The sequence below is a fragment of the Centrocercus urophasianus genome, unplaced genomic scaffold, assembly GCF_019232065.1.
Source record: "Centrocercus urophasianus isolate 14NV4802_14NV808 unplaced genomic scaffold, USGS_Curo_1.0 seq_11, whole genome shotgun sequence".
Classification (NCBI taxonomy): Eukaryota; Metazoa; Chordata; class Aves; order Galliformes; family Phasianidae; genus Centrocercus; species Centrocercus urophasianus.
The window spans coordinates 84,136,082-84,152,494 of NW_024884253.1; the positions used below are offsets into that span (position 1 = coordinate 84,136,082).

Below are 16,413 nucleotides of genomic sequence, written 5' to 3' on the forward strand. Positions count from 1 at the left end.
TGACATATATACAATAGCAGAAAATCAGCATTAACCAGTTCTGACATCCTGAGTACTGGTAGATGGTGTTTTCAGGTTCACACGGTTCAAGAAATCTGCGTGTTGCCTCCATGTAGTTATGATATCACTTCAATGTTAAGACCACGCTGCGTGATACAGTATTTTTATTGTCAGCTTCAAAATGTAGCTGCAAAGCATAGGAATGTCCTTTTGTGACAGCCTCTGTTAACAGTCTGTAGTAACAGTCTGTCGCTATTGAACTTAATCTTGGCTTTGAAATCCCAGGAGGCTGGGGGACACGCACATGACTGATTTGTTTGTTTTCTTTGCTTTATGCTCAGCTGAGCTGGACGCTGAACATGCACAGAAGGTTCTGGACATGGAGCACACCCAGCAGATGAAGCTGAAGGAACGTCAGAAATTCTTTGAAGAAGCCTTCCAGCAGGACATGGAGCAATACCTTTCTACAGGATACTTGCAGATAGCAGAGAGACGAGGCAAGTTTTGAAATACTTCAGGTGTGATCCACAAACTTGCAACTTAGAGAATGTTGATTAAGGGTCACAGCCAGCAATGGGTACTTACAGCTGAAGCAGTGCAATGCCTAAATTCTTCCTTGAGGAAGCTGAAAATTTAGAGAAGCTTTTGAAACAACCTTTGGTTCCCGGAGGAACTAGATGCTTGATGAAGTCAGTCTGCTTATTTGAGAAAATGCAAAGTGCTGAGGCACTTCTGGAATTGTGCTCTTCCTTACAGCTCATGAGTGCACCCATATCTCTGAAGGTATGGGTGGAGGTGGGCACCTGTGTCATGATGCTGGCATAATCACCTGGTAGAAAGGGCCTCAGAATGTTTCCAGAGATGCAGGCAAAGCTCAGTGTAGTCTTTCAAAAACAGTTCCCAGATGGCAGCTTCTTATGCTGCCTATGAAATCTCCAGAGTATGATACAGGATACAGGAAATGCAGATGAAGCTTTCTCCTTGTTATAGATGACTCAGGTCTGGCATCTCCCAGCTAGTTAAAGGACAAGAATGCTGTAGACTACAGACAGTTCTGTGTGGGAAGCATCCATCTGTTGGGCCAAAGTGTTTGTAGGACAGGAAAGAAAGCAGGAGATAAATCATTCATGTAGCAGGAAAAACATGGAAACTCTGTCCATTCTTCAGGAGCAGATCTGCTGTCATTTGTAATGCTGGAGCAGGGAACACAGTTCAGGATTTCAGTTTCTCTGCACTAGCACTATAAATGCCAACCTGCAGCATGCTCTAGATTGTCTGGGAAAAATTGAGATTGTATGTCCTAGGTTTTGTGTGGTTTATATATGCCTATATGTGTGTATATATATAATCCATTATGCTAAAAGTCAATGGGCACTGCTACTAGTGGTGGCTTTTGCTGTGTTTGAGAGAGGTGGGTATGTGCTTTTCTGAACTTTGTATTTTCAGTATAATGCAGAACATGTGTGTATCAAAGAAACTTTCTATGAATAATTGGATGTGGGCAGTATGTGTAAAACTACAGAAGTACAGCATATAATCAAAGACTATTAGGATGCTATAATCACAAAATAAACAAGAGAGTTTGGCAAAGCAGACTATGATAACAACAGAGAATAGATAGAAGGTTTACCCCTATCCTGGGCCCACTCACAAAACTGCAGCAGAGCAGATCTCCAGCAGAGATCCTTCCTCCCTGGCAGCCAGCTCTTAAACAGGTCTAGGAGAGCTGCAGCCAGGCTCCCCCCCTTCCGGCACACAGCTGAATTGCCTTCACCTGTGCTCCCACAGCCGACCCATTGCTTGTCTCAGGTGATCAATCAGAGGTTCAGGCTGTGACTCAGTAGTTCCCATACATACAGTATGTATAGAAGAAGAACACTATGATACAATTTTATTTCAGTTCACGTATGAAGGCTTTAATAGAGTAATTGTTCCACTTAGATAAACCTTTAAAGTGCTAATTATATTTGTGAATACACATGCAGCCAAAAGACTTAAATCTTGAGTACCCCTGAAAACTCTTATTCTGTGTTTGTATGCTTTATTATTCAAGGAAGAAGATGCTTATCCAGGCATTTAATTCCCCTGTGAATAGTCAGTTTTATACTGACAGTAAGAAGTAGAATCTTGAGGTGTTAATGCTGTGAAATCCCCATGCCTGGAGAGATATTGGGCATCAGATGTTGTGCACGCTGCTGCCACTTATTAGACTGAATTGATAGAGTGAGGAAGAATGGCTGCTCCGTTAACATTAATCCTCATTTCTAGTTTCCATGTCCCCATCCATTGATGCCTAGAGATTGTGTGCTCAAACTTGGGTTTTGATCTAAAAACACTTGGCTGAGGCAAGCGGGAAGGAATGCTGCAAAATGGAAAGTTCCAGTGTTTGTCCCTGAGGCTCACCTGAGAGCATTTCTGAAGCTATTGCTGCAAGCACTGTTGCTATAAATGTTTTGTTTTGCAAAAGCTGTAATGGATTTTTAGTTTCACTACGAAGGTTGCACAGAGTTCTTGGATTCGGGCTGAGATTGCTGCCCAGCAGTTATCTGCTGCCCGCACTCCTTCCATATCTGGTTTAATTGTTACTGATGTGTACAATTATAGCAGCGATTAAAGCCTTATAGGTAATAACATCATGTCACTGATGGCCAGTTTGCTCACTGCGCTATTTTTACTACAGAACCAATTGGCAGTATGTCTTCCATGGAAGTGAATGTGGACATGCTGGAACAGATGGACCTAATGGACATGTCTGACCAAGAAGCACTCGATGTCTTTTTAAACTCAGGAGGCGAGGACAATAATATGCTTTCTCCCATGCTGGGTATGCTCCTAGTACTGCCAAAGCAATTAATCACAAGAATTGCTCTCGTTTGTAATGTTATCTCATAAAACATTGCATAGATTGAATGTTTTTCACTGGTGTTGTTCAGGATGTTTGTATTGAGTTGCAACACAGGAGAGCTTGCTGCAGAGCTGTGTGGTGTTTCTGGCCTGTCGCTCTCATTGCCTGCTTACTGCAGCTTAATGTCTTGTCTCTTAAGATACGGACAAGGGATGTGCTGCATAGAGCTTCCTGCTGCCTTTTTACTGATAAAAAGTTGATAGGGGATGCTGTACCGAATGTGACTACCAAAGGTTTTTATATTTCATTGCAAAAACTGCATTCAGATGGCTGATTTTCGATAGACATCCAGTTCATACATTGGTTGAGTTAATCACTGTCTGAGTGTGTGCAAATTCCAGAAGTCAGGGCCGTTCCCCATGCTGGTTCTGGCAGATGTTGGCTCAGGGGGCTCTGTGTCTTCCTGTCTCATCAACAGACAGTAGGACTGCATTAGTGAGGAAATGCAGACCCTGCTGCATTCTGCATTCTGCCTAAGCTGATTTAAAATGTATCACCCTTCGAAATAACTGTGATCGTTTTGTATTGTGATACAAGTGTCACGGTGTGTACAGTGTATGTTTATTTGCTGCATACCTGTGCATACACACCTTAATGTAATGTGCTAGTGTGTGGTGCTCTGTAGCACTCAGTTGTAACACAGAGGTAGAATGGGCAGCCTTGCTCCTCTACAGCTGTTGCTCCTACATTGTCTTGTGAACCCTGTTTTGTGACTCCAGATGACTCATTTCGCTCTGAATCAGAAGGGATTTGTTTGCTTCTATTGCCTCCGGATGTTTCTACAGTGGTTTGCCAGTTACAGTTCAGCTCAGTTACTTGCTGGGACTGAGAGGTCCATTGTAGGGCAATGTAGTATGAGCTGCTCTGCATCTGACCTTGAGCAGGGTTGAGGTGGTGTGGTCAGCTCCTTTCTACCCACACCCTCTTGAAACGTTTATTTAAAAAAATTCTTACCTAAGAGTACTGTGTTCTCACTGTGGTTCCTCAGTGCTGAAGCTGTGTGACGTAACAGTTTCTAAGTATAAAGCAAAAAGAGATTTATTTGGCAGATCATATAAAAAGAGAGCTCAGATTTTTCCATTTTCCTTACTTACTCTCAGGAAATGTCCAGAGGAGGATGTAAGGTAGCATTAGAGAACGAACTCTCAAACTGCAAGCAGACACTGTTGCACTGAATTTGCTTAGACATCTTTTTGCATAGCATAGAGGGAGTGCAGTCTTAAAATCCCACTCCCAGTTCCTTGAGCTATAATGCAACTTTACAAAAGGAGTTCTGCCGTGCTGTAGTGCAAGGCAGTGTTATAGAATCACAGAATTATTGAGGCTGGAAAGACTACTAAGATCACCTGGTTCAACCATCAGCTCATGCCTGTGACCTCTCTAGACCATGTCACTCAGTGTGACATCTACCCTTTTCTTAGAAACCTCCAGGGATGGTGACTCCACCGCCTCCCTGGGCAGCCTCTTCCAATGTCTCACCACTCTTTTGGAGAAGAAATTTTTTCTAACATCCAACCTCTACCTTTCTTGATGCAACTTGAGGCCATTCCCTCTCATTCTATTGCTGTTACCTGGGAGAAGATGCCACAGCCCCCCACCTCAGTACAGCCTCCCTTCAGGTAGTTGTAGAAACTATCCTTCAGGTAGTTGATGAGGTCTCTCCTGAGCCTCCTCCATACTGAACAATCCCAGCTCCCTCAGCTGCTCCCCATAATTCTTGTGCTCCAGACCCCTCGCAGCTTCGTTGCCCTTCTTTGGACACGCTCCATGGCCTCAATGTCTTTCTTGTAGTGAGGGCCCCAAGGCCAAACACAGTACCTGAGGTGCTTCTGTATCTTTGTTTTTAGTCAAATCTGGAGATTGTTTTTATTGTCTGCCTTCCAGGTTTTTGTGGTTTCGATTGTGGGTTTTTTGTTGTTCTGTTTTCCACTTATTTTTTGAGTGTCATTCTGTTGGACAGGTATTTTTGGAGGGTTTTCCGGTTGGTGATGATTCTCAGCACGTGCTATAGCCTGAGTTAGGAAGGTTAATGGTCCTGGCTAACAGGCAAACTGGATGTAAGTTATGACAATACTCCTTCACTCTTCTAAAACTCAAACTCGAGTACTAAAATACTGGAACGAGCGAGAGACATGCACCATCAGAAACGTTTCAAAAATCAACCTGCAGCTTATATTTGAGAGTGGTCAGAAAAGCCAAAAGGCAGCTTTGTGTCTTGGGAGGATTTTTTAGCATCAAAAGGAGCAGAGGAGCCTGAGTGCAACTCATAAGCCAACTCTGAGCTCTGCTAACACGGTGACTTCTCATTGCATTGCTGAGCCACAGCTTATTTCTTCTTGTTGTTTTTCCACCTGTAAGGGCCTGACTCCAGCACCTATGTGAATGAGATCAGTCTTCAGGTTCCGAGCCAGTCCGAATTACGCCACAAACTGTCTTCGCTGTCATCCACCTGCACTGATTCTGCCAGCCAAGAGGCGAGCGAAGGAGAATCTCCGGTCGTTCAGTCTGATGAAGAGGAGGTTCAAGTGGACACTGCACTTGCTGCTGTCACTGAAAGAAAGGGTGCTTCAGATGTTAGTGATGAAAGTGACTCTCAAACTATTTGAATCTTAAAACCATATCCTTTAAGAATGACTTCTGAATGAATGAACAAATGAATGAGGAGCTTGCCTGTGTCACAATTTGCTAACCAATCCAAACAGCCAGACCTTTTTACTAGTACTACATGCAGCCTTTTTACAGAATTGCCAGTCAGGTGGAGGTTGGTTTTTAACAATAAAAATATGCCTAAAGCACACACACTTTAACAGTAGTCTTGGGGCTCAGGGGAGCAGTGAAACTTTTGTATATACTATGTATAAAAGAAGTAAAGGGGAAAGATAAAAGTTACTACGACCGCTAACCTTTAAACGGCTGATTGGGAATCTTTCCATTTGATGTATAATGCTGACCCCAAATTGTTCCCTGCATGTTTTCAGCTGCTGCACCTGAAGGTTTAAGATCCAAACCAAAATGGAAAGCTATTTTCTACTCTTTGCTACCTACTGTCTGCCTACCGCTTTTGTCTACTGATGCAGCAGCATTTACTATCTCACACTTCTTATTCAGGACCGACTTAGTTATCGTAGGTGTTAAGGAAAAAAGAGAAATTCAAAGGAGGAGAGGTGCGTATGGAAGTGTTATACTCCTCGTGGAGCAGATACCGTAGCATTGTGTAAGCTTACTCCTCTTTCGACATAAAATAAAGTATTTCTATCCCAACCATGTCTTTCACTTGATTGCCCAAAGTACTTTCTCCATGACAGCGTACAGAGAAGGCTAATGCAGCAATCAGAAAAACTGGTTATTTATCCTGAGCACCAGTGGAATTTACTTTTCCATGGTAACATCTGTGTGACTGCACTGAGGCAAGCCAGCAATTTCAGGGAAATAAAGCTGAATAAATTACTATAAATGAAGTGCATACGTTGTACAAGATTTAAGAGGTATGGTCGTCATCTTAATTCCCTCGTGTTTTTTTTTTGCAGTCGTTTTCTCTGCACTTGTGGTCTGGACCTAACTCCTGTTTCTTGTCAAGTCTCGCACTCTGTTTGCAGGGATCTGCTCTCCTTTGAGAAGCTTCCCGGCTCCCGCTCTTCACGTGCTGAGGGAAGGGATGTAATCAGAAGCGGCGTAAGTAAAAGGAGGAGCTGTGCTGCAGATCTTCCCAAGACCCCGGCAGTTAGTGGTGGGCACTGAGGGAGATGAGAGATGAGAGAGAGCCACTGGGAGGAGGCTGCTTTCCTTCAGGGTTCGCTGTGTCTCCGTCCCCTGACCTGCAGGACATGTTGGCTAGGAGCTTGCTACCTACCAGCAGAAATAATCCCTCCTTAGCATTCAATGAGGCCGCTGTCGAAAAGAAAGCTTTCTTGGAGGAGCTCGCTTCACTCACTCACTTTCCAGAAGACAGACAAAATGTCCAAAAAAGTTTTGTTTTTTTATTAAACCTCGTAGTACAAACCTGGAAAGTAAACAAAAAACTGGCAATAAACAACATGAAGTCTTTCCTTACAAGGAAAGAGAGCAGAGCAGCGCTAATAAATTAAATGTCAAACTGTAAGCCATAGTCAGAAGTTTACTGTCAAGAGGGAAAAAGTACACAGCAAGGCCATAAAAACCAGACAACCACATTTGAAAACACTTGACTCTGTTTATGTTATTGTTAAATATTCCAAAACAGTTCAGTCTTCTGCAACAACAACCAACAAATCGTAGTATAGGACTTTCCTGACAGTCACCACTGGCAAGCTCAGTGCAATATGGGTAGCTACGGTATCGTTGAATTCAATTACGAAACAAAACAGTTTGTGAAAACATTTTCCCTTTTTTATTCCACACATACTGTACACACAACCAGAAAAGGGCAACAGCTACTCCATTATTATTTTTTGTTGTTGTTCAGTGATGTAAGCAGCACTTATAAATGTTACAAGAAAAACCCTGTAAGCATCCAATCCAACCGATGAAGAAAGTGAAACGTAAGGCTTTTCTTCATCTCGTCTCCTCGCCGCCCCTCCCCCCACCCCAAGAAAAGGCTCAAGTATTTAAAAAAATTTACAGGCATATGTACAAAAGGTGTGATTTTTTGTTACAACATGAAGAGAAAAAAGAGACAAGATGAAAGCAAATGCATTTTCACATTCAAAAGAAATACGCAGACCTGCTAGTGGCTCTAAACGTGATCGCGTCATGAAACGAATCCGAAACAAAAATTAATGCTCGACGGTGCAAAGGTGTGAAACACAGCAGTGGAATGGAAATGGAATGTTAAAAAGATTGCACGTCTATGACAAAAGAAGCACTTATGGCTTCAATCACTTTTTTTTTTTTTTTTTCTTTTTTTTTTTTTTTCTTTAAGGATGCTATTGAAGGGTTTTTGATAAAGTAGCCAACAGCACCAAAAAATAACAGAATGGATTTCCTAATGAAATCAGGCACAGTTTTCCCTCACGTGACTCCTCAAGGCAGGCAGTCTTTTTTCCTCCTTTTTTTTATTTTTATTTTTATTTTTTTTATTTTTTTTTATTATTTATTTTCCCCCTCAAAACAGATGCATAGTGATGTGCTGGTAAAAGAGAACATACTCCAACTCTCCTCCTTTTGCCTACAGTTAGGAAACAAAGTCCATCTTCAGCTGCCATAACCTCCCAAAGAAAGTGTGTATTCTCCAATTTAAAAAATTACAAAACTCCGCTTGCTGTGACAGAATAAAAGACAGCCAAAGTAAAGCAATTTCTTTCAAGTTTTTTTTTTTTTTTTTTTTTTTTTTTGTCTCCCATCCCTTTTCGCTCTAGAAAAATCTGCTCACATGACTGGAGAACAAATTAGAAAACACATCCAACTTTAACCTAGTCAAAAAAATGGGTTAAAAGCCTTTTTTCACAGTTACCAAAAAGGCTCTTTATTTTCTCAGCCATGGGGACAATACAAATTAATATTTATCAGCCCCTCTCGCCGCTTTTAAAACAGTGAACGTACGGCAGTTTAAAAAAATCAGACTGCTGTATCTATCTATCCTAAGTACAAAAAAAAAAAAATTCAACAGTTTAATGCTAAAACAAAATTAGTTCTCTAAAACCAGAAGAAAATCTTCTTTAGAGCTAGTGCAAAGACAGCTTGTATTCTACAGCAAGTACTCCAAACTATGGTATAATAATTACAAAAAATATATATAAATTGACAAAATGAGAGTGTTGGCATCTTCAGGATTAACTTGAAGCACTTTTGGATGAACTGGAGGATGAAAGCCTGGATGATGGCACGTCGACTGTCGCTCTCTTCCGAGGTCCTCTTTTTGGTGTGGGCTTGCTGATACAGTTCTCAATGCTGCCATTTTTACCAGATACTTTTCCACAGATTTGATTGACCAGACTGATTATTTGTTCCTGTTCAGGAAGTGTGAAAAGAAGACACAAGTGAGCATCCTTCCTTTTTCCGGGTGCTTCTGTCTGTTAGAGCGGTGCAGCGCCGTCCTTTGGCTGACGGCACCGAAGCAGGGGGAAACAGCTGCTGCTTTGCTAACTAACTGCACAGCAGCCCATACAACCACATGCTACTATTTCACAGGTGGGCTTTGGCTAACAACCACTGCATGGTACCTAGAGTGGTGCCCCTGCTGTAGTTTCCTGGCTCTGAACGTAAAGTCAGTGATGGGTGACAGGACTGCACCGGGCTGAGCTCTGGGCTGCACAGATACAGCTCAGCAGAGCCAAAACTTCGCTGCAGATGCAACTTAAAACCACTGCTGAACAAAGCAATAAACGCCATGAACTTAAATCTGCAGGTGACAATGCTTGCAGGTGACAATCTGCTCTTTACTGAATATCTATTTAAAACTTCACGAGAAAGTCCTGCTTTTCCCTATTGACATTGTTGTCATTTGTTACAGGATGCTATTTTGCTTTACTTCTTTGTAGGATCTCTGCATGCCCCAAGTGCTCCAGGCCAGTGCTTGGTGCCGCACAGGGAAAGGGCTACAGGTCCGTGGCTCTGCGGTAAGAATGAGGAAGTCCCTGAACAGCACAGCACAGTGCCTGCGCTGCATCACCGCTCCTGCTCTCACTGCAGTCAGTGGTTCAGTGAAATCTGGGGCAGAGGGGGATGGACCCCTCCTGGCAGGAATCTTAAGAAGTTGGTTGTGAGCAAAGCGCAGCTAACAGTGAAATAGGTTTAACAGATGGCATTCTGACGTGCAGGCTCTCTCTCTCTTTCCCTATTCACAGCTCTCAAAAAAATTATGTAACATCTACCAGGCATACACTGAGTATCCTTCAGAAGTGCTGAAATTGAGAGAGTCTTTTCACTGGGGGAAGAAATATTATCCAGTACTGAAGGAGAGATTTTTCCTTTCCCACTGCAGCCCCAAATCCCCACTTTGTAATTATAAAACCAGTCATTACTTTATGTGGTGCTGATTAAGAGTGGCTTTGAAAACCTCAATAGAGTTATCAGTTCTGTGAAGACCCGGGATGTAAGAGCCTAAATAAGCTCAAGAATTAGAGAAATACGTTTAAATTTCTGAGGAGTCTCCTGGCGCTCCTCAGTGTATTTACCATGTTACAAAGCCAGTTTCTCTGTTGCCTGGACATCCTGGACTGTACCTGTTTGTAGCTACAGCACCTGATAGCGCAATGGAGCCCACAATGAAAACCAAAGCCAGCCAGAATGGCACAACTTCTCCAAACCTTCTGGTTTTTTTTCCCCTCTGGACCTCTTTGCACATCAGAAGCTGCTGAGACATCCGCCTCAGAGCTGCTTGTATCAGCACTGCTCCCAAAGAGCCAATTTCGTAAATTCTCCCACTCTGTCCCTTCCCACGTCTCAAGCTAACAAACAGCCCCTCCTCTGTCCATCCCACCCCCAAACAGACTTTTTCTACAGATGGTGCTAAGCAGGCACGTAAGGAGCGCTGTTTGACTGTACCGCAATGCAGCATTAGCCTGGAATCCAGGCACAGTCCTGAATCACCGCCGTCAGTTCTGTGCTCGTTACCTGTCTGCACACTGACCCCCAGCCATCACCGGGCCTCTCATCCAACAAGAACTCTGTGAGCTCACTTCAAACAGCAGCAAAAGAGAAAAGCTGTGACGACTGCACAAACCTCATCATAGCGGTACATCATTTTCAGTCCCCGACATGACTTCTGTTTCTCCACATGCCGCAGGGCACACTCCAAGCAGAAGACAACGTTTTCGTTCTCCTGTACAACCTACCAAAATATGAACAGGTGGGGGGAATGCAGTGAGCTCCAAGCTGAAGCCTGGTGATGCCCAGAGTCTTTTCCTTCGAGAGGTATCATTATGCTTATATATCGTTATAAATCGGCACAGAGGGGGAGTAAACAAGATGCACACACGTTGTGAAATGAGTGCTAATGCTGGCAAATGCTTACCAATTAAAAAACACCAGTAGCAATGAAGGATAAATCTAATTAACGTTGCATGTGTAAAGCCTTACTGATATCTAACGTGTCCTAAAAACTGCTTGAAAGCAGCGGTTTCACATCACTTTAAGCACTGCCTTGAGGCCAAACAAAGCCAGCAGTGTGGCCACAGGACCCCCAGCTGCTGTCTGAGCCAGCAGACATCACACTCAGCTGCTGGTGCCACACCTGCAAGTTCAGCCTGGAAGGGAATTGGTTGCCTTCCTGTCCCTTACTGCCGTTAAGAATAACAAAGTAAAGTCATTTCCTTGATGACATTTACATCACTTCATTGTCTCCACAGCAAGCTGATCAGAGTCAGAGTTTTTGGTTGGTTCAGTTTTTTTGGTTTTTTGGTTTTTTTTACAACTCATTTTGAAGTTACTTCAAACTAGTGCTGCTCTAAACAGTGCATTCTGTCCCAGGGACAGAAACAGCTACATCTCATCATTTAACACCGCATTTCCATTAAAAAATAATATTTGTGTTGGAAGAAACCCAAAGATTATAGGAAAAAAAGGACTGAATATGGAGATGCCGTATCATATTTATTTAAATGCTTACTCTTGGCATTAGATGCATGCAGAGAGCTGTAGGAAGGGCTTTTTGTGTTTATATTGAAATTGCCATATTTCTGATTGTTCTGCATACAGCTAAGAACCTGATGATTGCCACAGTGGCCAGCACACCTTACAAGCAGTAGGCAGCTGCTTCTGACAAAGTTAAATGTGTGACTTTCCATTTTCAGACAGAGGTTGTCAAACAGCATCTCAGCTCAATGAGTAGGGGACATTACAGGGCAACCAGCACATGGGCTGCATGCCTGTGGCTCAGGGCACACGTTCTTGTTGCTTGCTCATCCAGGGAAGTGTTGTGCTATGATTTACTGCTGCTGGCAACCTACAGGTACCTTCATTACCTCCTTCTGCAGTGCAGACACGCTTGTGGGTGTCTGAAAGTGGCTCAGACGGCTCCTTCAGTCTTTCCTTCCTTACAGGGGAAAGCTAGCTGAAGCTAACCCCTATCTTCTGTCACTGCTACCTAAGGTGACACAAACCAACACCAGCAGCCTATGTGATGTGCCTGAGATGACCTTGGAGTCATGCATTTTCTCTCCAACGCTTACAATCTGCAGTTTGTTGTAAAGGGAACAGAGGGCCACAGTACCACAAGCAGCGGCTCAGGACTGTACTCACCATGGACAGATAGCACAGGTGCTGACAAATCTGACATCTTCTCTCTGATGTTTCTAACTGCAACCACTTTCGAGGCTTTTTCTTTCCATCCATCGCCGTGCTGCTGCTGTCGTGGCTGCCGTAGCGCGCCGAGGAGTGGAGACCTGCCTCGTAAAGCTGCCGCCGCTGCCTCAGCTCCGTATCCCTGTGAACATTGGATGCAATCAGAAACCAGTAGTTCCTCGTAGCACCACAAAGCCAACCACAGTCACCCTTTTACCACCATCGTCAGTGAAATCGTAACTGCACACAGCAAAGACCTGAGTGTTGCTGGAGGTTGGTGCCATACCCTATGCATGCTGAGAGCCAGCCAGCACCACAGGAATGCTGCCTAACTGCAAAAGGTGACCACTGTATCAAGCCAGTGGTTCTCAAACTGCTCCACAAAGCATTGGGGGCTGCCGAGTACTTCCTCGAGGTCGGTGGGTGCCCGGGGCGTGTGGAGAGCTGAGCCATGTGGCTGACAACACGGCTGCCTTTCCTGAAGTTGCCAAAAGCCACCTTGAGGAGGAGGAGCCGTTGCCCCCAGGAACAACACAGCCACCTTCAGCAGGAGGCCAGAGAACCAAGGATCTGCTGCCAGGAGGTGCTTCAGGTAGGAAAGGGGGAGCAGGGCAAGCGGCTGTGCCAAAAGACGAAGACCTTGCTGCATACCCAGGGGAAAAAGGAGGAGATATCAACTAAGAACAACCACTGAGCCCTCAGGCCGCCCTCCACCCGCTGTGTGTGCAAGGTGGCCAGCGCATCCTGTATGGAACTGTACAGCATTGCAGGAGCAGGTCGGGCCGCAGCAGCGTGGAGTGAGCTGAGCAGATGGAAGGGGAGAATAGACACAGCTGAAGATGGGTGGAGAGCCATGCTAAGCAAATGGCATGGCAGGTCGGGAGAGGAGGCAGCGAGACACAGAACAAACAAGCAAAACAGAACAGAGAAAAAAATATCTATATGGTGCATTGCTCCGCTTTGGTTGCGCTTTTCAGGTTTGGGGTTTTGTTTTACATAAGCAGCCATGGGAAGGACTGATATTCTCCAGAGAATTCCAACCTCAGTATAAGAACAAGTTTGAGAACCACTCTGATAGAGGTCGATGTGATCTCTGACAGCGAGCACCAACATCTCTGTTTCACCTTTCACACTTGCAGACTTTTCCTCTTCAAGGAAAAAAAGTGCACATGGAAGTGATTATTCCTGCAGGGGAACCAGCTGCAGGTAAAGCAGTCAGCACACCTGGGAGGGGGAGTCAGCACACCTCTTTGTATTTCTTTCTGAACACTAAAACAACACATGGGCTGTATTCCCCTTCAATATGTCACTGGAAACTTTCCAAATGAACATGCTAGTTAGTTAAATACAGTTTGTAGATTCCATTCATCAAAACTTTCTTGGCATCTCGAGTACCAGTTGTCACAAACTTGAAAGATAGGTAGCAACTACATGGTAGGGAACAAAAGAGAAGAACATTACACAGGAAGCCAGGCAACATCATATTTTCTATTTTACCTATCTTAAGAGAAACCCTAAGCATGTTTCCTTACTCACTGTGGAGAGAAAAAGGAACGTGAAGCTTTTGTTCTTACGTGTTCAAATGCATATAAGCTGCTCACTGACTGCTTTAAGAAAAAGAACATCTCTGCATACAAAGTACATTCTACAACTTCAGTGTACAATCTTGACGCTGAAGACAAGGGTTCCTGCTGCAAAACCCACGCCACTGGCATGGATTGACAGTGGCTGCAGGTGCCAAGAGGTTAAAAACTAAGTGGTACTTAACTGCTTGGCACCATGTAGCCCACATAACACATCAGGAAATCTTGACTCTCAGCACCAAGGATCAACAAAATAAAAACCCAAGCTAATCCGTAATTTAATTCTTTGACGGTGCCAGAAGTATGGAATTCTTAGAGTAAGACATCCTAACCACGGGCACCCTCACATCAGCCGAGGAAATTGCTTCTTCCCCATGTGGCTGTCTTCACATAGATTGGCTTGGTTACATAGGTGCGAGATACGTGCCTAAAATGGTTACTTACATTATCCACAATTGGAGTCTGTCAATGAAAAGAAAATAGGTACAACAGGCCCCGATTCGTTACCTGAGCTCTCCAAGAAGTGATGATATCGTACTCAGAGTCGGTCCATTTTCCTTTTTTGCTTCGGCTGTTGCAATTTGATAAAGCAACTTTTCCATTGAAAATGGTTTGGCTATACGTCGTCTCTTCATTTCCTGAGACAGAAAGTTCCAAATTAGTCCTTCAGCAAATTCGAAAACAAAAAATGTTATCCAGGATTAATTCAGCATAGCAAAAAGTAGCCTTCTAAAAGAACAAAAAGTAGAAGTTTTCTGTAGTCCAAGTCAAGCACAAAGCGTTTATGCTCCTAACTGAAAGCCAGCTTACAACCAACTCTGCACTGAAATAAATGCTAGTTACAAATCAGACCTTTCAGTGGAAAGCCAAGTACCCAAATGCTTTGCCGAACTGGACCACTTCTTTCTGTTGGAAGGACTAAGGAAAGAGATTTTCTGCACGTGCTTTGAAAGTGAACCAATGCCACAAAATAAACTTCACACCTAAACCAAATGCATTCACGTGCAACGCACTACTGCTACTCAGCAACTGAGGTAAGATCTCTTCTGACCTGCTGGACGCACAAGACTGTCATCGCTCTTCATCTTCGAGAGCAAGGACACCACAGATGGTTAAGAAATACAGACAATAGCCACAGAACAGGCAGACGCCAAGGAAAGGAGACAACTGGCAGAAGAGAGAGCTTCACTTCTGTTGAGTTCTACCTTGTATCAGCTGCTCTCTGTAGAAGCAGCAAGTTTGGCCTTTCGTCCCCATCAAAGCGAACTAAGTGATTTTGGTAGCTTCAGCCCTTCTTGCATTTCTTATGTAGGTAAATTACTTGATTTACTCCGCAACTGGAAGAAGCCTGAAGTTTCCCTATGTCTGAAGAGGCATATGTCGTTTTACACAGCCTGAGAATCTTCAAATGACACTAATGCTGGAGTGTAATGTGAAGGTGCCATTCGGTTACTAGTTAAGCATCTACTCATCACAAACAGAAACGATTCATCTTCAACCTCAAACTTTTAACCCTATTTTAATCCTCTCATGTGCTCTTGTATTTCTTTCGTCAGCACCATTTTATAACAGCACAGACTGCATGCATGGCAATGACAGCAAGATCTATCCTAAGATGAATTAATAACCCTTGCTGACACAAAAGCATCCAAAGGATGTTCACAGGTAAGAGAAGTGTTCTTCACAATGTATTTACTCTCTTTGGCAGAGCTAGGTTGGGGTTGGAGCAGCTGCACTTTTGGGAGCTGTGGGAGTTTTGCTGTGTGTTGGATTTGCTTTGTATATTGCGTGGGGCTGCTTAAGAACAGCCACCAAAAGTGCAGAACACCACAGCAAGGGAATGCATCGCTGTGCTGGCTGGCAGCTCAGGGACCTGGGCCACCACGTTTGTTCTGTGACACAACTCAGTGCATCTGTGCCTTTATCTGAATTCCTGAATCCATGTACAGAACAGTACTGAAATACACGGATAAGTATTTTAAAACAGAGTTCTGCTTGGTCTTGACCTGCTGCCTAATCATTTATTTTAATTACATTATTTAATATTATGAGAGACACTGAACATTCACATAATCACAGTCATCTCCCCGCTACTTCATATTTGGTCTTGCTCTCATCTGCTTCTCTTCATCAATTTTCCATGCTCTTCTATCTAACACAGGGCTAATTCAAACTCTAATCATCAGTTTCTGCTGTACTTTTTCTAGTTCCAGTCTCTTCTTTCTGCAATTAGTGATTCAGAATTGCATGGTATTCAAGTCATGGCCACGCCAACAGTGAGTCTACGCAGTGGCAGAGCAACATTTCTGCTGTTTTCTATTCTGCTCCTGTAATTCTTAGCATATAGGTTTTGTTTTAAACTTCTCTGGAGCACTGTGCCAACAGTTACGCAGGAAGCCAAAAATCTCTTTCCTCATTACAAGAGTTTGTTCAGAGCCCATCGCTGTGTCTGTCAAATTAGGATTATTTTCTTACTCCCATGTAATTAATATAAATTTATCAGCACTGAACTTCATCCACCATTTCTGCACTCAGACCACTCAGTCTCATGAAGTCTCTCTGTAACACCCCACTGCTTTAATTTTTGCTGTTAGAGTAACATTAACATCCTCAGTATAAAAAATCAGTTTTGCTTTGCATTTCCTTTTCTAGCTTAGTTATGGATGTGCTGAGCTGTACTGGTTTTCCTGAGGGGCACAGTGAGAGCCTTCCCTCCACAACAAGATC

The 16,413-nt window shown here is 43.6% G+C and overlaps 2 protein-coding genes across 2 annotated transcripts in view; one reads left to right on the plus strand and one right to left on the minus strand.

Annotated features, from left to right (window-relative positions):
* Positions 1-6,360, plus strand: part of DTNBP1 (dystrobrevin binding protein 1) — a 60,373-nt gene extending 54,013 nt beyond the window's left edge. Inside the window, exons 8-10 of the mRNA XM_042836107.1 lie at positions 342-497; positions 2,681-2,824; positions 5,264-6,360. Coding sequence (XP_042692041.1) covers positions 342-497; positions 2,681-2,824; positions 5,264-5,511 — 548 coding nt within the window. The 3' untranslated portion in view covers positions 5,512-6,360. The remainder of the gene's footprint in view (positions 1-341; positions 498-2,680; positions 2,825-5,263) is intronic.
* A 500-nt stretch (positions 6,361-6,860) lies between these two features.
* Positions 6,861-16,413, minus strand: part of JARID2 (jumonji and AT-rich interaction domain containing 2) — a 203,457-nt gene continuing 193,904 nt past the window's right edge. Inside the window, exons 15-18 of the mRNA XM_042836095.1 lie at positions 14,194-14,324; positions 12,062-12,245; positions 10,545-10,652; positions 6,861-8,829 (exon numbers count right to left, since the gene is read on the minus strand). Coding sequence (XP_042692029.1) covers positions 8,653-8,829; positions 10,545-10,652; positions 12,062-12,245; positions 14,194-14,324 — 600 coding nt within the window. The 3' untranslated portion in view covers positions 6,861-8,652. The remainder of the gene's footprint in view (positions 8,830-10,544; positions 10,653-12,061; positions 12,246-14,193; positions 14,325-16,413) is intronic.